This window comes from Bufo gargarizans, chromosome 11 (assembly GCF_014858855.1).
Source record: "Bufo gargarizans isolate SCDJY-AF-19 chromosome 11, ASM1485885v1, whole genome shotgun sequence".
Lineage (NCBI taxonomy): Eukaryota > Metazoa > Chordata > Amphibia > Anura > Bufonidae > Bufo > Bufo gargarizans.
Window position 1 is genome coordinate 34,964,802 of NC_058090.1, and position 24,939 is coordinate 34,989,740.

The following is a 24,939-nucleotide window of genomic DNA, read 5'->3' on the forward strand; positions in this document are numbered from 1 at the left end:
TAAAACGAATTATTGGTATGTGATATTTTTTATATAATTTTTTATTTTTTTGTCTTACCAGAGATTAGCAGTTTGGAAGAGAAAGATCTGTTAGTTATTCCTCTCGATCTGACTGATTTCAGTACGCACAAGTCTGCAACGGACAAGGTCATCCAACATTTTGGAAGAGTAAGTATACATTATAATGTGATCCAGGTCTAAGCCAGGGATCATTAACCTGGCACTCAGCTACTGCAACTCCCAGCATGCACATTTACTCATAGAAAAGAAAGGTGGATTCTGGGAGTTGTAGTTTCTGGAGTGCTGGAGGATGCTGATCTCGGCAGCCAGACATGCAAAAACTATTTGTTTCCTATTTATACCCGTGCTCCTTCTTTGGGAATTGCTAAGTAGCAGCCAAAACGTACAAAACAACAAGGCCTCTCGATCTGATATAAGTACACGGCCACAGAGAGGCGTGAAACATTTTGGAATAGTGTAAGAACCTGCCAACAAGCATTCAGTCCTGCTGCAGCTCCGCCACAAGGGAAACTAGGTATTCAATGCCCTGTGAAATCAATATTCTGTAAATGCCACTCTTCACTTCATCTAATTTATGGGGCAGCATAAATTAATTAATTATATTAATTTATAATTCCGTAATGCAGTATTTGAGAATGGGCCTTCTTAACCCTTGAGATTTGAAGCTGCACGTAGGGATGATGGCTGCATCAGGTCAGATACCTTGAGGCTACAGGTCTGACCAGTCTTACAAGGGTTGTCCAGGATCAGAAGAAAAACAATGGCCTCTTATCTTCCATGGTTCTTTTTGGGATTGCGGTTATGCACCATTCAATTCAAAGAGGTTGAAATGTCTTATGGACAAGAGTGGCGCTTTTTCCGGCAAACAGTAAAAATTATTTTAAAGGGGTATTCTGGTTGTTAGAAGTTGTCCCCTATCCACAGGATAGGGGGTAACTATCAGATTGGTGGGGACCCCCACTGATCACAAGAAGAAAGAACCCATTCCCCCTGCAGCCCTCCTGAAATGAATGGATTGGCCGGTTGGACATGCATGGGGCCGCTCAGTTCATTTCTGTGGGAATTCTGGAGATAGCGGAGCGCTATACTTGGCTATCTCTGGATCTCTAATAGAGATGAATGTAGTGGCCACGCGCATGTGCAACTAGCCCTCCGTTCATTGCAGGGGGTACAGGGACCCAGTTTTCGTCACCAGTGGGGGTCCAAGCGGTAGGACCCTCACCAATCAGAAGTTATAGTGGATAGGGGATAACTAACAAACAACCGGAATAGCCCTTTAATCCTGGACAACCAGTTTTTAATCATGAGCTTTGATTATGAAGCTGTAAAAATATAATTGTTGGCTCCTGTTCGCTCCTTGCAGATTGACATCCTAGTGAATAACAGTGGACGGTCCCAGCGCTCTCTGTTTGTGGATACAGACCTGAATGTTTTTCAGGGATTGATGGAGCTTAATTATATAGGGACGGTTTCCATAACGAAGCACGTCCTACCTCACATGATTGAGAGGAAGAAAGGAAAGATCGTCACCATCAGCAGCATTACAGGCCTGGTCGGAGTGCCCCTGTCCACGGGATATGCCGCCAGCAAGCACGCACTGCAGGTAAGTCTGTCACCTAGTGTTTGATCTGTTTGAGGTGAATAGCCTGTTGAGATTGATCTTCTGCTCCTTAGGACAAGGGTAAACGGCCAGTGAACAGGACAGGAAGTGTAGTCATGGGGATACAGGATCACAGTTGCTGCAGACATTAAGCATGTAATGTCAAGCAAGAAAGTAGGCTGTTAAAGGGGTTTTCTGACTTTTTTTTTTATACTGATGACCTTTCCTCTGGATAAGGCCTTATGCACACAGCCGGGCAATGTCTGTGCGGCGTGTGCATTCAACTTGAATGGGTCCGTGATCTGTCCGCACTGCCACTATTCACGGGCCTTTAAAAAAACAAACAAAAAAAATGTCCAGGCTTGAATTGGTTCGTAAAACGGCCGTGTGATAGATGAATTAGTTGATTTTGTAAAATATAAAGCAAGCATGCCAATGGTCTTAAATAGAAATGACACGTACACATCAGTGGCAGTGTGGGGGAGGAGGCAAAGGATAGAGAATTACAGGGGGTTTTCCGGTAGAAAAATATTGACTTATTAGGATACCTCGGGGGTCAGCAACCTTCGGCACTCCAGCTGTTGTGCAACTACAATTCCAAGCATGCTCCGTTCATTTTAAGTATGCATGCTGAGAGTTGTAGTCTCACAACAGCTGGAAGGCTGGAAGTTGCCTACTACTGGGATACCTCATCAATATCAGATTGGTGGTTGTCCAACTCGCGGCACCCCTGCTGATCAGCTGTTTGAAGAGGCTGTGGTGCTTCACAGAGTGCTGCGGCTGCTACCTAGGTCACTGACATCACATTCATTGGTCACATAGCCTAGGAGCAGCTCAGTCTTATTCAAGTGAATGGGCCTGTGCTGCAATACCAAGCACAGCCCCAATACAGTGTATAGTGCTGTGCTTGGCATGCTTTGGGGAGGATCAAATAAGTGCTGCGACCATTTAAGACAACTGATCGACAGGGGTGCTGGGAGTCGGACACTCACTGATCAGATATTTATGACCTATCTTGAGTATAGGTTGTCAGCATTGTAGTCCCGAAAAACCCCTTTAAGAAAAGGAGGGGGGGGGGGGCCTTCCTTTAGTTATCCCTACACTTTTAGTAGCTGTAAGATGAACTTTCGTTCGCCAGGCAATGATTTGTCACAAACTCCATATGTACATGTGTATTAAGTTCAACTGACCACTGTCTATGGTGCATCAGTATATAGATTCACGCGTGTATTCCTATGGCATAGGTGAGCATAGGCTATAAATCGGGGGTACACAACCTGTCGCCTGGGGTCCACATGGTGCGCGTGATACCATTATGTGCGGCTCCCAAGCATCTGGTGACAGACATGTATGTCTATGTCTTGTGGCTGCTCACATGCATCTTTCGTGTATTCTTCCATTAGCTGGGAGCCCTGGAAGTGTAACCAGACATTTAAGGTATATAGCAGGGATACTTAAGTACTTTTTGTAAAGGTCAACATACCTGAGTCTGCTGTAGGGTGAAGGTCCGAGCTGCAAAACAAAAAATATATAAGGAGGGACAACACCATTGGTGTGTAGCGCTGCATTATTATTATTATTTCCATAGCATCATCACGACGGCATACAAGGAGATTGACCCCTGACCTCTGTAGGGGCAGGAACAGAGAAAGGTTAAATACCCTCCTCCCACCACCAACACCAGTGTTTCCTGTCCCTACAGAGGACAGGGCAGAGAAAGGTCTCCCTGTATGCAGGTAGATGAAGCTAGGAATTCAGTCGTGGATACCTTAAGAAATCGCCGGCATCCTGCATGGCGTCCCCCTGCCCTCCCGCGGTCCAGTACTAACGCTGGGCAGGGGTGTGGGGCTCTACCTCGTCCCGATTTTCGGGGCCTGTTCCCTGGCGCAGTCTCCCTTCCGGCATCATCGCGGCAGCTGGGGGCGCGCCGGCGCATTGGGCGCATATGTTTGACGTCACGGCCGGCGACCCGGAAGTGACGTCAGTGGCGGCAGCGTGGAGCTTAATTTAAAAACCGAGGCCTGCTCCGGACAAACGCTCCCAGGATCGGTTCCCCACTGTGCGGAACCCTTACCTTTCGGAAGAGGCGACCATGTCGGTACCGGAGCGGTCCCCCAGAGCTGAGCCGCCGCCAGCACTTCTAACTGTGAGTCCCCTTCGGGGGTATTTATGAATGGGTCAGGGAGTCTGTTGATCCCCCTCTCCCACGATGATATAGGGGGGGGGAGAGGAGGAGCGGGCTCTTGCTACATGCTCAGTGCAGCTACGGCAGGGCGCAGGCTCCTACATCCACCCCCGCGCCCCCCCCCCCCTCCCCCCACCCGCCTCTTGGTGGGCCATATCCCTTATACTTGCCGTTTCATCTCTTTTAGGCAAAAGAAACCCCGAAAAAGATGGGGAAGTCACTCAAATGTGTCTCCTGCTCTAGTAGACTCCCTGACGGCTACCCCAAAAAACTGTGCAAGCCTTGTATTTCAAATATCGTACGGGATGAGGCACCCTCCCTAAAAGAGGAATTAAAAACTATGATTCAGGAGGAGATCCGTTCATCCCTGGCCCACCTGTCCGCTAATCCCCCCGATTTGCCGCAACCAAAGAAGAAGCGGGCTAGATCCCCATCCCCCTCTGATATAGAAGTCGTTGCGGAGGAAAGTGCCCACTCTGTTAAGTCTTGGGAGGAGGGGGAGAGAGTCTGACTCAGAAGACGATGGACGTAGATATTATTTTTCTACGGAAGAAATGTCCGACCTTCTGAAGGCTGTAAGGTCGACCATGGGTGTGGAGGAGGTACAACGTACCCATTCGGTACAAGAGGAGATGTTTGGGGGCCTGAGGGTTAAGAAGACCTGTGTGTTTCCCATCAATGAAAGCATTAGGGATATGATCCTTGATGAGTGGACAGACCCAGAAAAACGACTGGGAGTCCCGGCAACGTTCAAAAATAGGTTGCTATTTGATCCGGAGGAATCTAAAATTTTCAATGAAATTCCCAAGATTGATGTACAGGTGGCCAAAGTGAACAAAAAGACGTCCCTTCCATTCGAGGATGCCTCCCAACTCAAAGATTCAATGGATCGTAAGGCGGACAGTCTCCTCAGGAAATCCTGGGAGGCGGCCATGTTTAACGTTAAAACCAATATTGCGGCTACTTCAGTCGCCCGGTCCATGTATCTTTGGTTGGGAGAGTTGGAAACTCATATTAAAGACAGAGCGTCTAGGGAGCAGATTCTGGAGTCTCTCCCCCTTTTAAAGTCGGCCACGGCTTTCCTGGCGGATGCCTCTGCCGAATCAGTTCGGTTCTCCGCCAGAGATGCAGCGCTCTCCAATGCAGCTAGGAGAGCCCTCTGGATGAAGTGTTGGTCGGGGGATAAGACATCTAAGTTAAAGCTTTGCTCCATCCCCTTTTCCGGAGAATACGTGTTTGGCCCGGTGCTAGATAAGATCCTAGAGAAGGCCGCGGACAAGAAGGGGTTTCCGGAAGATCGCCCTTCCAAACGCCGGTATCCTTTTCGCCCCCCCTCGGGTCAAGAAAGGAGCTACAGGGGAAAAGGGAAATCAGGGCGTTGGAGTTACCCAAAAGGAGGAAGAGGAAGAGGTCAGTCCTTCTCCCAGCAGAAACCTTCAGATAAGCAATGACGCCGGAGTGGGGGGAAGACTCTCAAGATTCCTGGGGTCATGGGAATCCATCTCCCAGAACCCCTGGATTTCCAAGGTAGTCGGTACAGGCTATCAGAGTGGTCTTCAAGACCCCCAAACAAATTTTCTCTGACACGGTTCCAAACGAACCTTTGGCAAGGAGTCCAGAAACTTCTTCAGATGAATGTAATCTCTCCGGTCCCACCTCTAGAAAGAGGCAAGGGGTTTTATTCAACTTTATTTTTAATCAGAAAAAAAGAAGGTACCTTTCGGACGATCATAAACCTGAAACCTCTAAACAAGTTCATCCGTTATCAGAAATTCAGGATGGAGACCCTAACATCTACAATCCCTCTATTAAGCAAAGACGTCTTCATGTGCACTATAGACCTGCGAAACGCTTATTACCATATTCCCATTCACGCCAGCTCCCAGTGTTTTCTCCGGTTTGCAATCCAGGATATATCAGGAAACGTCCATCACTACCAGTTCAGAGCCCTTCCCTTCGGGATTTCGTCTGCCCCGAGAATATTTACCAAAGTGGTGGTAGAGATGGTTGCCTTCGCCCGAAGACAGGGACTCATGATAATCCCCTATTTGGACGATTTCCTTCTGGTCAGCGAAAGTCGCAGCCAAATCAATTCAAATCTGAAGGTCTTTCTCTCCATCCTAGACGACCTGGGGTGGATCGTAAACGAGGAAAAGTCCGTCCTCACCCCCTCAAGGGAAGTTCGTTTCTTAGGTATGATCCTGGACTCCCGAAAGCAAGCAGTGTTCCTACCTCGGGACAAAATATCAGTTCTCCAACAAAAGGTCAGGTCCTTTCAAAAGAGAAGATCTTGCTCTATCAGAGAGGCGATGAGCATGCTGGGTCTGCTGACATCTTGTATTCCGGCAGTCCCCTGGTGTCAAATACACTTCAGACCCCTTCAGTCCTGGATACTGAGTGTCTGGAACAGGTGCCAATCCTCTCTAGATCGCCAAGTAAGTCCTCCATCTCGGATTCTGCAGTCCCTAAATTGGTGGAAAAACCACGAGAACCTATCCCGGGGAAATCCCTGGCAGAAGACTCCCCAGTTGCAGGTAATAACAGACGCAAGTCTGTCCGGCTGGGGCGCAAAGGTCGGGGACCGTATATTTCAGGGCACTTGGCCAGATTCGATCAGATCCCAATCATCGAATTTCAGGGAGCTGAGAGCAGTCTGGGAAGCATTGAGGGCGGCAGAGGAGATGTTGTCATCATCATATAAAGGTGCTATCGGACAACACTACAGCCATTGCCTACCTCTCCCATCAGGGGGGAACCCGGTCCGTAACCCTTCAGGCGCTGGCAACAAAGATCTTTGCTTGGGCAGAACAGAAGGTGGCCTCTGTATCGGCAGTTCACCTGAGGGGGATACTAAATCAAGAAGCAGATTTTCTCAGCCGCCACAGGATCGATCACACAGAGTGGTCTCTAAGTCCAGAAGTCTTCAGGTTAGTGGTAAGGAAATGGGGGTTGCCCGACGTAGATCTGTTCGCCACCAGGGCCAACTCAAAAGTGGAAACATTCTGTTCCCTAAACCCCAGGGACAGGCCTCATACATTAGACGCCTTCGCCATCCGTTGGCATTGGAATCTATGCTATGCCTTCCCTCCACTTCCTCTAATCCCGAAGGTGGTGCAGAAAGTTCTCCAGGACAAGGCCACGGTGATTGTGATCGCTCCCCTGTGGCCAAAGAGAAGTTGGTTCTCATCTCTCCAGAGACTTTCTCTACAGGATCCATGGCCCCTTCCGGTACGGGAGGACCTACTCCAGCAGGGCCCAGTTCTACACCCAAACCCGCAGTTTCTGAAATTAGCAGCTTGGATCCTGAGTTCCAAACCCTGAAACTTCAGGGACTATCAAACGAAGTTATTGCTACTCTGAAAGCTTCCAGGAAGAAGGTAACGTCAGCGATCTACCTTAAGATCTGGAGACGTTTTTGTTCTTGGAGTGGGGATGAATCGCCACATTTACATAAACCTAACATCCAAAGAATACTGGACTTCCTACAGCGAGGTCTAGATCTGGGACTTAGGCCCTCTACCTTGAAGGTCCAGATCTCAGCCCTGGCTTGTTTTTTTGACCAAGATATAGCCGGTCATCGTTGGATCAAAAGATTCATCAAGGCAGCGACGAGGCTCCGCCCAACGATCACCGCTCGCGTCCCTTCCTGGGATCTGAACATCGTTCTTACAGGCCTTACCTTACCGCCCTTTGAACCCATGTCTGACTGTCCTATAAAATTATGGTCCTTGAAAACTGCCTTCTTAATTGCGATAACTTCGGCCCGCAGAGCAGGAGAATTGCAAGCCCTATCGATCAGGGAACCCTACCTCCGTATTCTAGATGATAGATTAATTCTCCGTCTGGATCCTGGTTTTCTCCCCAAAGTGGTATCAAATTTTCATCGGAGCCAGGAAGTTACCCTACCTTCCTTTTGTCAACACCCTGCTAATGACAAAGAAGCCACATTTCACTCTCTGGATGTTAGACGGGCAGTCTTAAACTATATCACTGTGACGGAAAAGTTTAGGAAGTCGGACAGCCTACTAGTTCTCTTCGGAGGAAGACTTAAGGGCCAGAAAGCCTCCCGGTCATCTATAGCCAGATGGCTCAAAGAAACTATTAGTTTTTGTTATCAATTACAAAATCTTACATGTCCAGTCCACATTAGGGCCCATTCCACCCGGGCCATGTCCTCCTCTCAGGCTGAGAGAGCTGGGGCTTCCCTGGAGGAAATCTGTCGTGCTGCCACTTGGTCCAGCATTCATACCTTTATAAAGCACTATCGCCTGGATCTTTCCAGATCATCTGATCTGTCCTTTGGGCGGAAAGTCCTCCAGGCTGTAGCCCCCCCTTAACTGATAGATTTTTTATATCTCCTTGTATGCCGTCGTGATGATGCTATGGAAAGACCGGAATTAGACTTACCGGTAATTCTGTTTCCATGAGATCATCACGACGGCACGTTATTCCCTCCCTTGATTCAAATTATTTGACCTACCCAGGTCTCTAGAAGGTATGGAGTAATACCTTTTTTCTTGTTTTTTACTGTTCTCCACCACCGGGTTGCTCTGTGTGATTTTGGAAACACTGGTGTTGGTGGTGGGAGGAGGGTATTTAACCTTTCTCTGTTCCTGCCCCTACAGAGGTCAGGGGTCAATCTCCTTGTATGCCGTCGTGATGATCTCATGGAAACAGAATTACCGGTAAGTCTAATTCCGGTCTTTTTTACAATAATTCACACTTCCAAGCCCACCTAAATTCCTTTCTGCCGACCAAACAGTAAGAATATCCTTTCAGTGCCCCCTAACCATAATGATGCCACTTTAATGCCCCTCAGACAGTATGGTATCCCTATAGTGCTTCACAGAGTATGATACCCCTAAGTGCACCCTCACAGCAGGGTGATCCCTTGGTGTCCCCACACATTATGATGCCTCCTTAGTTCCTTCACAGTTGTAATATCCCCATTGCGCCCCCTTCATAGTAGAAATCCCCATTGCGCCCCCTTCATAGTAGAAATCCCCATTGCGCCCCCTTCATAGTAGAAATCCCCATTGCGCCCCCTTCATAGTAGAAATCCCCATTGCGCCCCCTTCATAGTAGAAATCCCCATTGCGCCCCCTTCATAGTAGTAATGCCCTCTGTGCTAGTAATGCTTATTGTGCCCCCGTCACAGTAGAAATCCCCATTGCGCCCCCTTCATAGTAGTAATGCCCTCTGTGCTAGTAATGCTTATTGTGCCCCCGTCACAGTAGAAATCCCCATTGCGCCCCCTTCATAGTAGTAATGCCCTCTGTGCTAGTAATGCTTATTGTGCCCCCTTCACAGTAATATATTGCCCTCTGTGCACTGTGCCCCCTCCATAGTAGTAATCGCCATTGTTCCCCCTTCACATTAGCAATGCCCATTGTGGTCCCCTCTGTGTTTAAAAAAAACAAACAAAAAAAAAACACCGTAACTACTCACCTTGTCCCTTTCCTGAAGCTCTGTCCTCTCTCCCCTGCAGACACATTTCGCTCTGCAGCACTGTGTGGGCGGAGCGTATGCAGATTTTTGGGCTGCAGGCTCTGCCCACATCGGCCGGCAGAGCGATCTGTGCCTGCAGGCTGAATGGTGGAGCGGGGAGAAGTCTTCCTGCTTCACTGTTCAGAGTGTCGCCGGCCTGCGGGAGGGGAGGAGCGCGGGGAGCTGAGCGGTGAGTGACAAGAAATCGGCCCCCAGCGCTCCAGCAATGAGGGCTTTCATCTGTATTGATGGAAGCGCTCATTGCTTCTGGACTCTGGTGGCACCCGAGGTTCAGTTGGTAATACCCCTTTAAGTTTTATTTTCGGCCCTTGTTGGTTCAGTCTAACAATGTGGCCCCTAACCCGAAAATGTTGTGCACCCCTGCTATAAATGATGTACATAATTGTTATTATTATTATTATTATTATTATTATTTTATTTATAAAAATCTTATTGTTTCTTGTTTTGCAGGGGTTTTTTAATAGCTTGAGAATTGAGCTGGGAACTTATCCAGATATTGCAGTCATTAATATATGCCCAGGACCTGTGCAATCAAAGGTTGTAGAAAATGCTTGTACTGAACGGTTTGAAAAGGTAAAATCTTTTACGTTCCCTGCAGACCTAAGTGTGTTTCATGCGGCTACTTGGCGTCTGTGCCTCTTGTAAATTAGCGCTAGGTCAGATTCTGAGTTACAGAAATCTCTTGACTATTGAGTTCAGGTTTACTTTCAGCATCTTTTATTCCAGGCACTGTTGGAAACACAATGCCATGTGCTGTAGTCATCCCCACCTTGGCCTATAGAACAGTCCATTGTGAATAGGAAATCTTTGTAAGGCTGCATTCAGATGGCCACTATAGGGGATCAGTATGTTTAGTGCCAAAAACCATATGGGATCCTGTTGGGAGAAATTAGAGAAAAGTTTCCTAAAAACATTTTTTGGGTGACAGGATCTTGTTGTATACAAATCTTTATTTTGTTAATAACTTTTAATCAATAAAAATTATTCTGATTTAAAAAAACAACACCACTCTGGCTCTAAATCTAGTCCCGGATCACTGCTGTCTATATACAGTGGCATGCAAAAGTTTGGGCACCTCTGGTCAAAATTACTGTTCCTGTGAACCGTTAAAGGGGTTGTCTCATCTGAGACAATAGGGGCATATTGCTAGAATATGTCCCCATTGCCTGATAGGTCTATCTCGTAAACTGAGCCCCAAAAGTGTTGGAGGGCACATTGCGCATGTGCAGCCGCCCTCCATTCATTTCTATGGGGCCGCCAAAAATAGTTATTTCCGTCGGGCCCACAGAAGTGAATAGGAGCTTTGGCCAGTCATGCGCAGTGTGCTCCCATTCACCTCTATAGGGAGAGCGCTTGGTGGTGGCCAGACCGGAGTCCTCCAGCCACCACTTTGGCCCACTCCGTTCTCGCTGTAGGTGGGACCCACACCTATCAGACAATAGAGACCTAACCCAGCGAAATGGCTCCATTGTCTCAGATGAGACAACCCCTTTAAGCAAGTTGAAGATTAAATGATCCCCAAAATACATACATTTAAAGATGAAGCATTCCCTTTGTATCTTAAGCAAGAACTATTTTTTATTTTTATCTTTTTTACATTTTCAAAATGACAAAAAAGGAAAAGTGCTGAAGCAAGTTTGGGCACCCTGCATGGTTAGTGCCTAGTAGCACCCCCTTTGGCAAGTATCTCACAGCTTGTAAACGCTTTGTGTAGCCAGCCAAGAGTCTTCCAGTTCCTGTTTTGAGGGATTTTCATCCATTCTTTGTTGCAAAAGTCTTCCAGTTCAGAGATTATTGGGCCGTCTTTTATGCAATGCTCTTATGAGGTCTATCCACAGATTTTCAATGTTCAGATCAGGGGACGGTGAGGGCCATGGTAAACCCTTCAGTTAACACCTTTTGAGGTAGTCTAGTGTGGATTTTGAGGTGTTTTTGGGATCATTATTGATTTGGTGTTTGCTTCTTAACCCTAACAGGCTATTTAAGGTCTGAGATCGGTCAAAGTTATTTGAGTGCTCAACTCTCTTTGGGTTCCCATACCTTTTGCAATGTACTCCTTTCCTTTTTTCTCTCTAAAACCAAAATAATACACTGATATTGTGTGTGTTTCATCTTTAACTTCATGCCATTTGGAGATCATTTCAACTTGCTTAACTGTTCACAGTATTTAACCAGGGGTACCCAAACATTTGCATGCCACTGTAAACTTCCTAAGGCCAGTTTCACACATGTGCTGCAAGTCCTGGCCCAGCCTCCGGTCTGACCTGACCACATAATAGGGAGCTGTCATTTGGGGTCCTGTGGCTACTTGAGCACAAATGCGCTCATATTTCACTTCTGTGAAACTGGCTGGAGTAGAAGTAGGGAATGCAAAACTACAGGTTTTGGCTTCAGCTGCCTGTATGATCCAGGACTAGGCGGCTGTGACACACTGTGGACGCCTGTTATGGACATTGTGTAACTGGACGATAATACAATAAAAAATGTAATAAAGTTATATTGTCTTTACGAGAGTAGAGGTTAACTTTTCTTATGTTCTTGTCTTTGTCACAGTCTGTGGAAGCAGAAACGGATCAATCGTACAAGATGCCGACAGACCGCTGCGTCCGTCTTATTTTGGTTTCGGCTGCAAATGACCTGAAGGAAGCCTGGATTTCAGACCAGCCCTATTTAATTATGTATTACATCTGTCAGTATGCTCCCACATGGGGATTTTGGTTTTTGCAGAAAGGTGGTCAGAAGAGAATACAGAACTTTAAAAGTGGAATAGTAAGTGCCGCATGTAAAATGTACATTGTCCGCTTTTTAGGTTGCGAAGAAGCAAGGGATATATGCAGAGCAGCTCGAGATGGTAAGGACCACTTACATCCTGTCCATGCAAACCCAACATGGCAGCATTAATGGGTCCTGCAACATTGGCTTTGCATTATGTGGCAGGGCCTACAGAATGTTTCTGTAGTATGTGTGATTTCCATTGGGAGGTTTGTTGTTAAGATCATTGAGGTTGTACATTACACTGTTTTCAATGTAATGTTAATGCAACAGACCCCTGAAAGTAGAACATGGATTCATATTGCACTTTTGCTGTATTTTAAAGATTTTAGAATGCATTTATTTATTTTATGTACTTGTATAGTGCTGACATATGCTGCAGAGCTTTACAGACATTAGCATCAAGCTGTCTCCAGTGGTGATCACAATCTAAGTTCCCGATCTATGTTTTTTGAGTCTGGGAGGAAACCGGAATACCCGGAGGAAACCCACACAAACGCGGGGAGAACATACAAACTCCATGCAGATATTGTCCTTGGTAGGATTCAAACCTAGGACTCTTCCAGTTACTTTTATGATGAACATTTCCTTTGTATTTTAAGCATAACCTATTTTTATTTTTCCCCTCCCCCACGACAGCACCATAGAGAGAGGGATCCACCCCCAGGGACAGGAAATCTACAGAAATAAAAGGGTGGAGCCTCTCCTCCTATTCAGTGGTTTCCTGTCCCTGGAGTGGGAGACCTACAGTTTCTCTTTCAGGTCTTACCGGCGGTCTTTGTTTTGCTTCCTAGGCGTTTCCTAGAGGGCCGTCGGTTGCTGCTGGGGTCCATCGCGCCGCTGGGCGGGCTGACAGGACCCTAGGGTACGGAGGTGCTCCGGGGCCCTCGTATCTTGCGGCAGCCATGTGGGTAACTCTCAGGGAGAGCTCTGCCCCATAAGGAACGCCGGACATGCGATCGGGTGGTATCCTGGACAGGCGAGGCTCTGCCACCTGGATTCGGTTGGAGCAGCCGAGCGCCTCCAGACACGTGGAGGTCACTTCCGGTACGCGCGGAGGGTATGACGCACTTCCGGTCTGCCCTCCAGCTCCATAAGACAAGTGGAACGCAAGCGCGGCTTCCGGTTTAGACACCGGATGTGACGCGCTTCTAAAGCGGCAGGAGATGCCGAACTTTTTGTATTTAAAGGAGGCAGGCCAGATCAACAGTGAGCTATACAGCGGTCTGCGCCTATCGATATCGCATGTAGGAGCCTCCTGGCGGTTGTTACATGGGTAACAGGTACCATGGGCCAAATGGATTACTTATACCCCCTCTTCTTTTTTCTCTACTAAGCGTATAGACTCCATACCTCCTACCATCCGGTTTTTTTCATGGAGGAAGAAGGAAGACAGGAATTTGCTGAGGGTGAAGTGAATCCCATCCTGGTAGTTCTTTGATCTTCAGGGGGTAAGTGGCTCAGTTTATGGTTGTTTTTTTATTAAAGTTATGCCTTGTGCTCTCTCCTTTCCAGCCCCCAAAGAAAATGCTGGCAAAGAGAAAAAACAAGGAGTGTGCGCTGTGCAGAACTTCTCTATCCTCCTCTTATGAGAAGAAATTATGCCAAAAATGCATAGACAAGACCATTTCGGACGAGTCCCCATCCTTATTGGAAAATATTAGATCGCTCATTAAGACTGAGGTTAAAAATACCCTTAAGTCAGGCAAGAAGGAAAAAGCGGTTAAGGATAAGAATGCAAGATCTGGCCTGCCTCGGGACTTCTCCCCAGACGACAGTGACACATCACAAGGGTCGTCTTTGTCTGGTTTATCATCTGAAGATGAGTCTATATCCAACACCTTTTTTCCTTCAGAAGATACAGACAAATTGCTGAAGGTTATAAGATCCACCATGAACATTGAGGATGTTAAGGAGGATAAATCTGTAGCAGACTCGTTGTTCGAGAGGTTACAGGAAAGGAAGGGTCGCTACTTTTCCGTACATAGCAGCATTTTGTCTTTGATTCAGAGAGAATGGAGGAAGCCAGGCAGGAAAGTATTTGCTTCTAAAGCTTTTAAACGAAAATATCCATTTGAAGAAGCGGCCTCTTCCTCTTGGGGGGAAAGCTCCAAAAATTGATGTGGCCATCTCTAAGGTGTCTAGGAAATCTTCTCTCCCTTTTGAAGATACGGGCATGCTTAAAGAGCCTTTAGATAAAAAAGCGGAAGGCTTCCTTAGGGGCGCCTGGGAGGCCTCTACCTTGTCCTTTTGTCCCGCTGTAGCAGCTACAGTTACGGCTAGGACTTTATCTCTCTGGTTACAGCAGCTAGAGGTGCAGTTAAAAGAAAGAGCCCCTAGGGATCAGATATTAGCCTCGTTGCCAACGTTACAAAAAGCAGCTGACTTTTTAACAGATGCGTCGGTTGATTCCATTAAGCTTAACGCACAGTCAGCCTCCCTCACCAATTCTGCGCGTAGGGCTCTTTGGTTAAAAAGTTGGAATGGGGGTGATCTAGCCTCCAAACAGAGGTTATGTAATATCCCCTGTCAGGGAGAATTTTTGTTTGGGCCAGAGTTAGACGATCTGTTAGAAAGGCAGCCGATAGAAAGAAAAGGTTTCCAGTCCCTAATCCTGCTGCTCTCTTTGGTTCCCGGAACAGGCAGTCCTTTCGTCCCTATAGAAATTATGCAGGCAGAAGGCAGAACAGGGATAAGGACCAGAGATTCCGATCCAGAAATTTTGGGGGAAAGGGATTCCTGTTCGGAAATCCTTCCTCTACTAATAAGAAACAACCCCAACAATGACGCCAGGTTAGAGGTGGGAGGAAGGCTAAAATTCTTTCAGGAAGCCTGGGGAAGGATTGCAGGGCCTTGGGTTCTAGATATTATTCGTTCAGGTCTAACACCAGAATTCCATTCTTTGCCTCCGCAAAGATTCACCATCACAAAAAGCTTTTGTGTAAAAGGTCGGTTTCCCATAATAAAAGAAGTTTCAGACCTTATCAAGAAAAATGTTTTGATTCCCGTTCCTCCGGAAGAACAATTCAAAGGGTTCTTCTCCCACCCGTTTCTGGTTCCAAAACCAGATGGTACTCACAGGACGATCATCAATCTCAGGGATTTGAACAAATTTCTGGTGTTCAAAAAGTTCAAGATGGAAACAATGAGGAATACGATACAGCTTCTTTTTCCTCATTGTTTCATGGCGGTGTTGGATTTAAAAGACGCCTACTTCCACATACCAATGCACCAGCAGTTTCAAAAATTCCTGAGTGGCGATTCAGATGGATGGTCAGATTCGGCAATTTCAGTTCCAGGCATTGCCCTTTGGCCTGACTATGGCCCCAAAAATATTTACGAAAGTGGTAGCAGAGATGATGTCTTTCATAAGAATCAAAGACATCTTGATAGTTCCATATCTGGACGACTTTCTGATTATAGCGGATTCCAGGCTGGATTGCGAAAGGAATGTTCAGAGTGTCATTCAGACCTTTCAAGAACTGGGTTGGATAGTGAATTACAAAAAGTCCAAATTAAAACCAGTCAGGATTCAGCGGTTCCTTGGCCTGATTTTAAACTCAGAGACTCAGAAAGTGTATCTCCCAGAAGAAAAAAATTATAAAAATCCGGAATCAAGTCAGATCCCTCTCTTCCACATCCCTGACTCTTCGAAAGGCCATGTCAGTCCTAGGATCCCTTACCTCCTGCATTCCGGTGGTAGAGTGGGCCCAACTTCATTCCCGTCAGTTACAGTCTGAGATCCTGACAGCTTTCAAAAAACACAAGGGGATGTTGAATGTCAGGATAAAAATTTCAGGCACAACCAGAAGGAGTCTATCTTGGTGGCTGGACAGGGACAATCTAGTTCAGGGGGTTCCATGGTCCTACCCAGATCCTATGGTCCTGACCACGGATGCGAGCCTTTGGGGGTGGGGTGCCCACATTCGACAATACAATTTTCAGGGTCTTTGGTCCCCAGTCCAAAAATCATACTCTTCCAACCGGAAAGAGTTGGTAGCTGTAAGACTAGCCGTAAAAGCAGCTCTGCCCTTACTAGGCACAGGCCATGTGAGAATTCTTTCGGACGACTGTGGCATATGTGAACCATCAAGGGGGGACAAGGTCAGCGTCCCTACGGTGGGAAGCAGAAAAATTATTAGCACTATTAGAAGTCTTTTGTTCCCTAAATCCAACAGAATCCCCATATGGGGTGGATGCTTTTCTACTGAAGTGGGATTTTCCCCTAGCATATGCCTTCTCCCCCCCCCCCCCTTCCAGTTGATTCCAGCAGTCCTGAGAAAGATCAGAGGACAGGGTAAGGGTCATCCTTATTGCCCCCTTTTGGCCCAAGAGGGCATGGTTCACCCTGCTCCGGACAATGTCAGTCTCAGAACCATGGATTCTGCCGGTCCTACCAGATCTGTTGTCCCAAGGTCCAGTTTTTCATCAGGCGGTCAATGGTCTCCATCTGACTGCATGGAATTTGAACGGAGCCTATTGATTAAAAAAGGTTTCTCCCAGGAGCTTATTACAACCTTGCTTAAAAGTAGAAAACCTGTTACCATTCCATCTATGCCAGAACTTGGAAGAAATTTATTGAATTCAGTAAACTGAGCCCAGGGCATTTACCCCTGTCTGTCCCTATTTCTCAGGTTCTTAAATTTTTACAGAAAGGCCTTTCCCTAGGTCTTGCTAAGAGTACCCTTAAGGTACAGGTCTCTGCCCTGTCGGTTCTATTCGAGCAGAACTTTGCCTCCAATCCATGGATCACTAGATTCTTCAAAGCGGTAGATAGGATGACGCCAGTTTCGTCCCCTAGAGTTCCCCCGTGGGATCTTAATGTTGTACTTAACTCCTTTAACCAAAGTACCCTTTGAGCCTATAGATTCTGTAAGTGTAAAGCTTCTTACTTTCAAGCTTGTTTTGCTAGTGGCCCTCACTATGGCTAGAAGGATAAGCGAGTTACAGGCCATTTCCATTAACCCCCCTTTCACTACAATTCTGGAGGATAGAGTTATCATATTTCCTGATCCAGCCTTTTTACCCAAGGTGTCGTCTAAACTTCATAGGTCTCAGGAGATTATTCTTCCCTCATTCTGTGACCATCCCAGAAACTCGGGAGAATTGACATTTCATACTCTAGATGTGCGGAGATGCCTAATTCAGTATCTCAAAATTACAAAGACATGGAGAAAGTCTTCTGCTTTATTCATCCTCTTTTCAGGACCAAATAAAGGAAAGAAGGCTACCAAAAGTACCCTGTCTAGGTGGCTTAGACTGGGCATTATACAATCTTACCTGGAGGAGGGCCTGTCTCCTCCAGTCTCGGTGAAGGCTCACTCTACTCGCTCTGTTTCCACTTCTTGGGCAGAAAGGTCAGGGGCCTCTATCGAGCAAATTTGTAGGGCAGCCACGTGGTCTTCCGCCTCTACTTTTTTCCATCACTACCGTTTGGATCTGCACTCTTCTTCTGATCTTTCTTTCGGTAGAAAGGTTTTGCAAGCGGTGGTCCCTCCCTAGGAAGGGTTCGTCCTCTGTAATTCTCTCTATGGTGCTGTCGTGGGGGAGGGGAAAAATGATGATTACACTTACCGGTAATTGGATTTTCCAGACCCCACGACAGCACCCTTCCTAATTCCCTCCCTTGGTGGTGGTTTCAAAAAAAATAAAATGAATAATTTAATTTTCAAGATTTGTATTGTTTATGTGAATATATGCTGTTCAGCTCAGACTGATTAATGGTGTAGGAGTCCCTCTCTTGCTCTGTAATCCACTGAATAGGAGGAGAGGCTCCACACTTTTATTTCTGTAGGTTTCCTGTCCCTGGGGGTGGATCCCTCTCTCTATGGTGCTGTCGTGGGGTCTGGAAAATCCGATTACCGGTAAGTGTAATCATCATTTTCACTTTTTTAGGTTTTCAGTATCAAAAAAGAAGGGTCAGAAGCAAATGTTTGGGCATCCTGCATGGTTAGTACCCAGTAACACCCCATTTGGCAAGTATCACAGCTTGTAATCACTTTTTGTAGCTAGCCAAGAGTCTTTCAGTTCTTGTTTGAGGGATATTTATCCATTCTTCCTTGCAATAGTCTTCCAGTTCTGGGAGATTCCTGGGACGTCTTGCATTAACTGTTCTTTTGAAGTCTATCCACAGATTTTCAATGATGTACAGATCATGGGTTTATGAGGGCCATGGTAAAACCTTTAGCTTGGCCTTTGAGGTAGTTTCAGGTTGCCATTTCCTCAGTTTGAAATGAAATTAAGAAATTACAGTTAGTAAGAACAGTGGAGGTCAAGAGAAGGTCTGAAAGGCCAAGAAACATTTCAGACACAGCTGCTCATAGGATTGCTAGAAAGGCAGAACCCCCTCTTGACTGCAAAAGACATCCAGGAAGATTTAGCAGATTCTGGAGTTGTGATACATTGTTCTACTGTTCAGCGACACCTGAGCAAATATGGCCTTCATGGAAGAGTCATCAGAAGAAAACCTCTCCTGTGTCCTCACCACAAAATTCAGTATCTGAAGGTTGCAAAAAAACTTCTAAACAAGCCTGATGCACTTTGGAAACAGGTCGTGTTAACTGATGAGGTTAAAATAGAACTCTTTGGTCACAATGAACACAGGTATATTTGGAGAAAAAAGGGCATAGAATTTCATGAAAAGAACACCTCTCCAAACATTAAGCATGGGGGGTGGATCAACCATGATTTGAGGTTGTGTTGCAGCCAATGGCATGGGGAACATTTCACGGGAAGAGGGAAGAATGGATTCAATAAAATTCCAGCAAATTCTGAAAGCAACGCCAACTGAAAAAAATAAATAAAATTACCAGTGATCCTAAACAAACCTCAAAAGGCACAATCTGAATGTTTTGCCATGGCCCTCACAGTCCCCTGATCTGAACATCATTGAATATCTGTGAATAGACCTAAGGCATCATGCACACGACCGTTGTTGTTTTCCATTCCGCAAAATGGGGTTCTGTTGTTCCGTGATCCGTTTCCGTGTGTCTTTCTTTATTTTTGGAGGATCACCAGTAGGGGTGGGCAATATAGGCAATATAAATTCATGCCGCGATATGGATTTTGTGCATATCTCCTATATCGCCGGACCGCGATATGATCGCACTCTCTGTGCGCACCATGTTCTACTGAGCCGGCACAGTGGAGAAGGAGGGAGTCCCTCCCTCCCCACTGTGTGCGGCTGCTGCTGACCACCAATAAGAACAGAGGAGGAGGAGGGGAGGGACTGACAGTAAATCATTGAGTTTTCACGATCTCAGTGAGATCGTGAAAACTCAAATCCGATGGTATGTTCTAACCCCCAGGCGTTCCCATGGTGACGGGGACGCTTGCCTGGGGGTTAGAATATACAGGGCCACGCCGCTCACAGGAGAACATTTATAAACTAATCAGTAACTTTAATCATTGCTAATCTCTTTACTGGATACCTTACTCTGTCTTAGCTCAGGTAACAGCAGGCAGTGCGGGCGGGCGGGCGGCACTCACTCACGTCACGCGCCTGCTCCTCCCACTAGGCGGCGCAGGTGCATGACGTCAGTGAGTGAGCGCCGCCCGGAGTAAGATATCCAGTAAAGAGATTAGCAATGATTAAATTTAAAGTTACTGATTAGTTTATAAATGTTCTCCTGTGAGCATCGGGGAGGGGGATCTGCGGATGGCACTGTTTAGGGGAGGGGGACTCTGCTCCCGGCAGCGTTTAGCGGAGGGGGACTCTGCTCCCGGCAGCGTTTAGGGGAGGGGGACTCTGCTCCTGGCAGCAGGGAGAGTGTAAAGTCCTGATAGATCTCTATTAGGGTGAATATGACAAGGGTTCTAGCCCTTAAGGAGGCTAATGGCTATTAAATAAAAAATAAAAAAAGTTTAACCCCCCCCCCCCTCAATATAGAAAACAATATATTGCGATATATATCGCACATGCTTAAAATCATATTGCAATATGGATTTTTAGGCCATATCGCCCACCCCTAATCACCAGACATGAAGGAAAGTAAAAAAAAAGTCTAAGTCAAGTTTGCCATGCAAATAATAGGGAAAAAAAACGGACGTGGACACGCGGATGACAGTCTTGTGCCTCCGCGTTTTTTCACTGACCCATTGACTTGAATGGGTCCGTGAACCGTTTTCCGTGAAAAAAATAGGACAGGATAGATTTTTTTGACGGACTGGAGCCACGGACGCGGATGACAAACGGTGCATTAGCCGAGTTTTCAACGGACCCATTGAAAGTCAATGGGTCCGCAGAATATCACGAAAAACTGAACAACGGACACGGAATGAAACAACGGTTGTGTGCATGAGGCATAAAAGAATCAGTTCATGCAAGACGTCCCAGGAATCTCACAGAACTGGAAGACCTTTGTAAGGAAGAATGGATGAAAATCCCTCAAAAAAGACTTGAAGGACTCTTGGCTGGCTCCAAAAAGTGTTTACAAGCTGTGATACTTGCCAAAGAGGGTGCTACTAGGTACTAACCATGCAGGATACCGAAACTAAAAGATTAAAAGAAAATAGTTTTTTATTAAAATAGAAAGGGAATGTGTCATCTTAACTTTATGCCCTGGGGTTTCACTGACTGCAGAATGTATTTGCTCTTTGTGGGAAATACAGGTTGCTTTACATGGCTGCGTCAATTCTGCTGGTGGGATTGCAGCTGTGTGTTTTTCTAGTTGCAGTAATATGGGACTCCTAAAACCCATTATCTTGTATGATGTCGAGTTACTGCACGCTATTAACACGTCTCATTTTCTGCTGCAGGATGCAGATTCTACTTTTGCATTCTCAAAGAAAACCTCCTAATAGAAAATTCTTTGCGTTCATCAATATGAGAAGCAGAGCTGCCTTGCGCCTATAAAGAAGAATGTAACGCCCAATCAAGACCACAGGCTTTCACAGAAATTGTACTTATTGGCTTCTCTAATTTTTTTGCTTTTCTGGTGAAGGAGAGCATCAGTGCGCTAAGAAAAGGTAAGTGACCCCTTTGGAATTACCTAGAGATCTCCACTGATTAATAATCAAATGTGGTCACAATTATAGACCAACACAACCTAATTAAACTAATAACACACAAGCAGTTGTGCCTTTTTAATGCCTGTTTTTTGCAATAAACCCACGTGTTAATGACTTCTCCAAGGACTAATTGGCTAAAGGTGTTCCAGTTAAAGGGACACTGTCATCTGGATTTCACTTACTGAGCTTTTAACATCACTACATCAGTCTCCACGATTTACATTAAAATATACTAGTATTACTGCCCTGTGTCTTGTACACATGTCAGCGCCCGCGTGGTGTCCTGGCATCAGCCTCACAGAACTCTTCCTTTCTGGGTCGAGCGAAGCTGGCGCCTGCGCAATGAGTTCTGGGAGACCGATGCAAGGACACCGCACAGGCGCTGACATGTGTACCCAGGGCGCATGCTCGGGATTACGGGAGCTGCACAAACATTACGTCGGCGAAGAGGAGTGAATAAATTAGCAGTCGGGCGGTTCTGGGCTCCGAAGTAATGGGCATTACTGGGCTCCCACGGCCGGAGGGACATCCCCTTGGGCTCCGTATATAATTAACATATTAATACATTTTTATAGACAAATTCCAAGACACAGGGCAGTAATACTAGTATATTTTAATGTAAATCGTGGCGATGTTAATAGCCCAGTAAGTGAAATCCAAGTGACAGTGTCCCTTAAAGGATGTGAGATTGGAAGGGCGGGCCAGCAGGCGGTAATGTTGTAACCTTTAGCAGTATTCACAATCAGGGTTACCAACTGTCCAGAACTTTCTGGACAGTCCGTAAAAATAGGTAACTTTTCCGGTGTCCGTGAAAAAAAAAAAAAATAGACTTAATTTTTTTTAATAGATTATTTTGGTAGTAATTTTTCCTTTTTACAGCTGACAGTAAATGCTGGTAATGAATTCTTATCAGTATATTGAGCAGTAGACATAGATTATAAATAATCTATGTCTAGGTTATGGTTTTACAATTTGTTCGTAAAAAATATCGTCTGTCTGATTTGGGATACGTTGTCCAGAAAAAAGAAAAATTCTGGTTGGCAACCCTGTTCACAATCAGGGTTGGGCGAGCTGGTAGTATTATGTTACTCCGTCTGCTTCCACTAATGAAGTGGGCACAGTGTGACTGACAGCCTCTGCTGGCCCGCCTTCTGCTTTGATAGTGACTACGGCTAAAGGTTAGTGATTTAGTTAGCTGGACATGACGCTCTGACTGGATCCTTGGGTGATGGAGGCACTAATGACTGAAACACCAGGAGATAAGGTGAGTAATGACTGACACACGAGGGTGAGGGGATAATAACTGGAACACACGAGGAGGGGAGGGGACACTAATAACTTGACACATGGGGTGATGAGTGGACACACGAAGATGAAGGGATACTACTCTGACACAGGCAGATGAGGGAGCATTAATGATGGTGACACACGGGGAGATGAGGGGATGGTAATTGCTAAATCCCGTGCACTATAACGACCTGATGTCGCTGGATCACATGACATTGTAAGCCTCAATCCCTAAACTCACCTTGTGCCTCACTGAAGATACCATCATTAGGGTTAGTTATTATTTTTATATTCTATTGCCTGAAATTCCTGATGGCAGCCCTGGGTGTTATGGGTGCTTTGCCCATTAAATATAGGCAGCAAAGCCTGGTTACTGACAGATCTGCTTTTGCCAAGAAAGATTGGTTACTGTGAACCATACCTTTTTTAAAGCAAGCTACTTTCAGAAGATCTGCCCCATGAGAGCAACAGGAAATCCGGAAAAAGGTGAGGGGAAACCAAGTGTAACAGTAAAATACCTTTGGAAGACTCTACAGACGTCAACATCCTCTGTTCGGGTCTCCACTGAACAAGAGCTTTGCTGCCTCAGAACCTGGATGCCTTGTGATCATTGAGGGAACAATGAATTATAAGGTGTGTGAAAACCATTTACAGGAGAATGTAATGTCAGCCGTCCATGACCTCAAGCTGAAGAGAGGTTGGGTGATGCACCAAGACAATGACCCAAAGCTCACAAATAAATCCACTAAAGAATGATTGATTGAAGAGGTGTTTGGCCAAGTGCTAACCTTAACCCTACCAAAATGATATGACTTGAAGATGATTGTGCCCAGAAGGCATCCCAGGAATATGCAGGTGGTCCAAAGGTGTGCAAATCTTCCATGAAAAGCTGGTAAAATAGGTATGTACTGGCTATTAAATTGAAGGGTTCTCTTTTGCTCCCTTCAATGTGAGTGCTAACTCTATGCTCTGTAAAAGACATGACCGGTACAACTGTTTGTGTGTTATTAGCTTAATTACATTGTGTTTCTAATTGTGACTTAGATCAGGGTTGCTCAACCCCAGTCCTCAGGACCTACCTACTGGTCCTGTTATCAGGATTTCCTTAGTATCGAGCAGGTGTCAATGCATCAGGACTTACCACAGGTATTCATTCTTTGGGATATTCTCAAATCATGACCGGCAGGTGGGTCCTGAAGACTGGGGTTGAGGAACTCTAAGGGCTCATGCACGCAAACGTATTTTCTTTCAGCGTCCGTTCCTTTTTTTTTTTTTGCAGACTGTATACAGAACCATTCACTTCAATGGGTCCACACAAAAAAAAACCTGAAGTTACGTGTGCATTCCGTTTCTGTATTTCCAGTCTGCAAAAAATATAAAACATGTCCTATTATTGTCTGCAATTCGGACAAAGATAGGACTTTTCTATTATGGGCCAGCTGTTACATACCGCAAAATACGGAATGCACACGGATGTCATCCGGATTATTTGCGGATCCGTTTTTTGCAGACCGCAAAATACATACGGTCGTGTGCATGAGCCCTAACTTAGATGACCATCAGACCAGGTTTTACTACCACTCAATGCAGGTAATGCCAAAGGGTTCACTTTTAACTTGAAACTCTATATGCACAGTGTTAATGCTATGTATAATCAGGCTTTTGACCAACTGAATATATTTACTGGTAATTCTTTTTATCCCCCCCCCCCCCCCCCCCCAATAATAATATGAAGGATATCATCAAAATATTTGATTCCACTGTGAGCAGGTCCTTCTTTATCTGCTTCTGCACGATGTTAAGATGTCACCTCTCCTGACATGTCTGTTTTAGACACTGTGTCCATCCGCCATGTATTAACAATGCTGGAGTATCTTCACTTCTAACTGTATGTTCTGCTGCCCCTCTATTATTCCTGCCAGAAGTTCATGAATAAAGGTAGCATTGGTGTTACCAGTTGAGGGTGTGTCCCTGCACATTCTGACATTGGCAGCACTGATTTGGTAGTGTCAGAATGGGGGAACACCACAATGCAACTGGACCTTTTATTCATAAACTTGTATCTGGAGTAATAGAGGAATGGCACAACATAGTCATAAGAATAAACGGTCCAGAATGGTAATTAAATTATTTTTTTTTACTGATGACCTAACCTCAGGATCGGTGGGGGTCTGACACCAGGCACCTCCGTTGATCAGCTGTTTGAGAAGGCACCGGCCTTCTTGCAGTTTTTAGAGCGGTGACATACATTGGTATCGCAGTTCAGTCCCATTCACTTCAATGGGGCTGGGGTGCGCCTAGGCTATGCGATCGATGAACGTGATGTCACATGGGCCGAGGAAAAGCTGCGGCGCTACTGACTTCTCAAACAGCGGATTGGCGGGGGGGGGGGTTGCTCGGCTCGGCTCCGGGTGTCAGACCAATCAGATACTGATGACCTATCCATAAGGAAAGGTCATCCGTTAAAAATCCCAGAAAACCCTTTGAATGTCAAATACAATGATTTACTAAAACAGACATGTCAGTCAGGAGCGGCAACGGGTCCCCTTTATAGATT

At 45.9% G+C, this 24,939-nt stretch overlaps 1 protein-coding gene across 1 annotated transcript in view; it reads left to right on the forward strand.

The window, feature by feature from the left end:
- DHRS7 (dehydrogenase/reductase 7) overlaps positions 1–21,860 on the forward strand; it is a 36,920-nt gene extending 15,060 nt beyond the window's left edge. Inside the window, exons 3-7 of the mRNA XM_044271740.1 lie at positions 62–168; positions 1,385–1,624; positions 9,765–9,887; positions 11,868–12,083; positions 20,844–21,860. Of these exons, the coding sequence (XP_044127675.1) occupies positions 62–168; positions 1,385–1,624; positions 9,765–9,887; positions 11,868–12,083; positions 20,844–20,885 (728 nt within the window). The 3' untranslated portion in view covers positions 20,886–21,860. The remainder of the gene's footprint in view (positions 1–61; positions 169–1,384; positions 1,625–9,764; positions 9,888–11,867; positions 12,084–20,843) is intronic.
- The last annotated feature ends 3,079 nt before the right edge of the window (positions 21,861–24,939 follow it).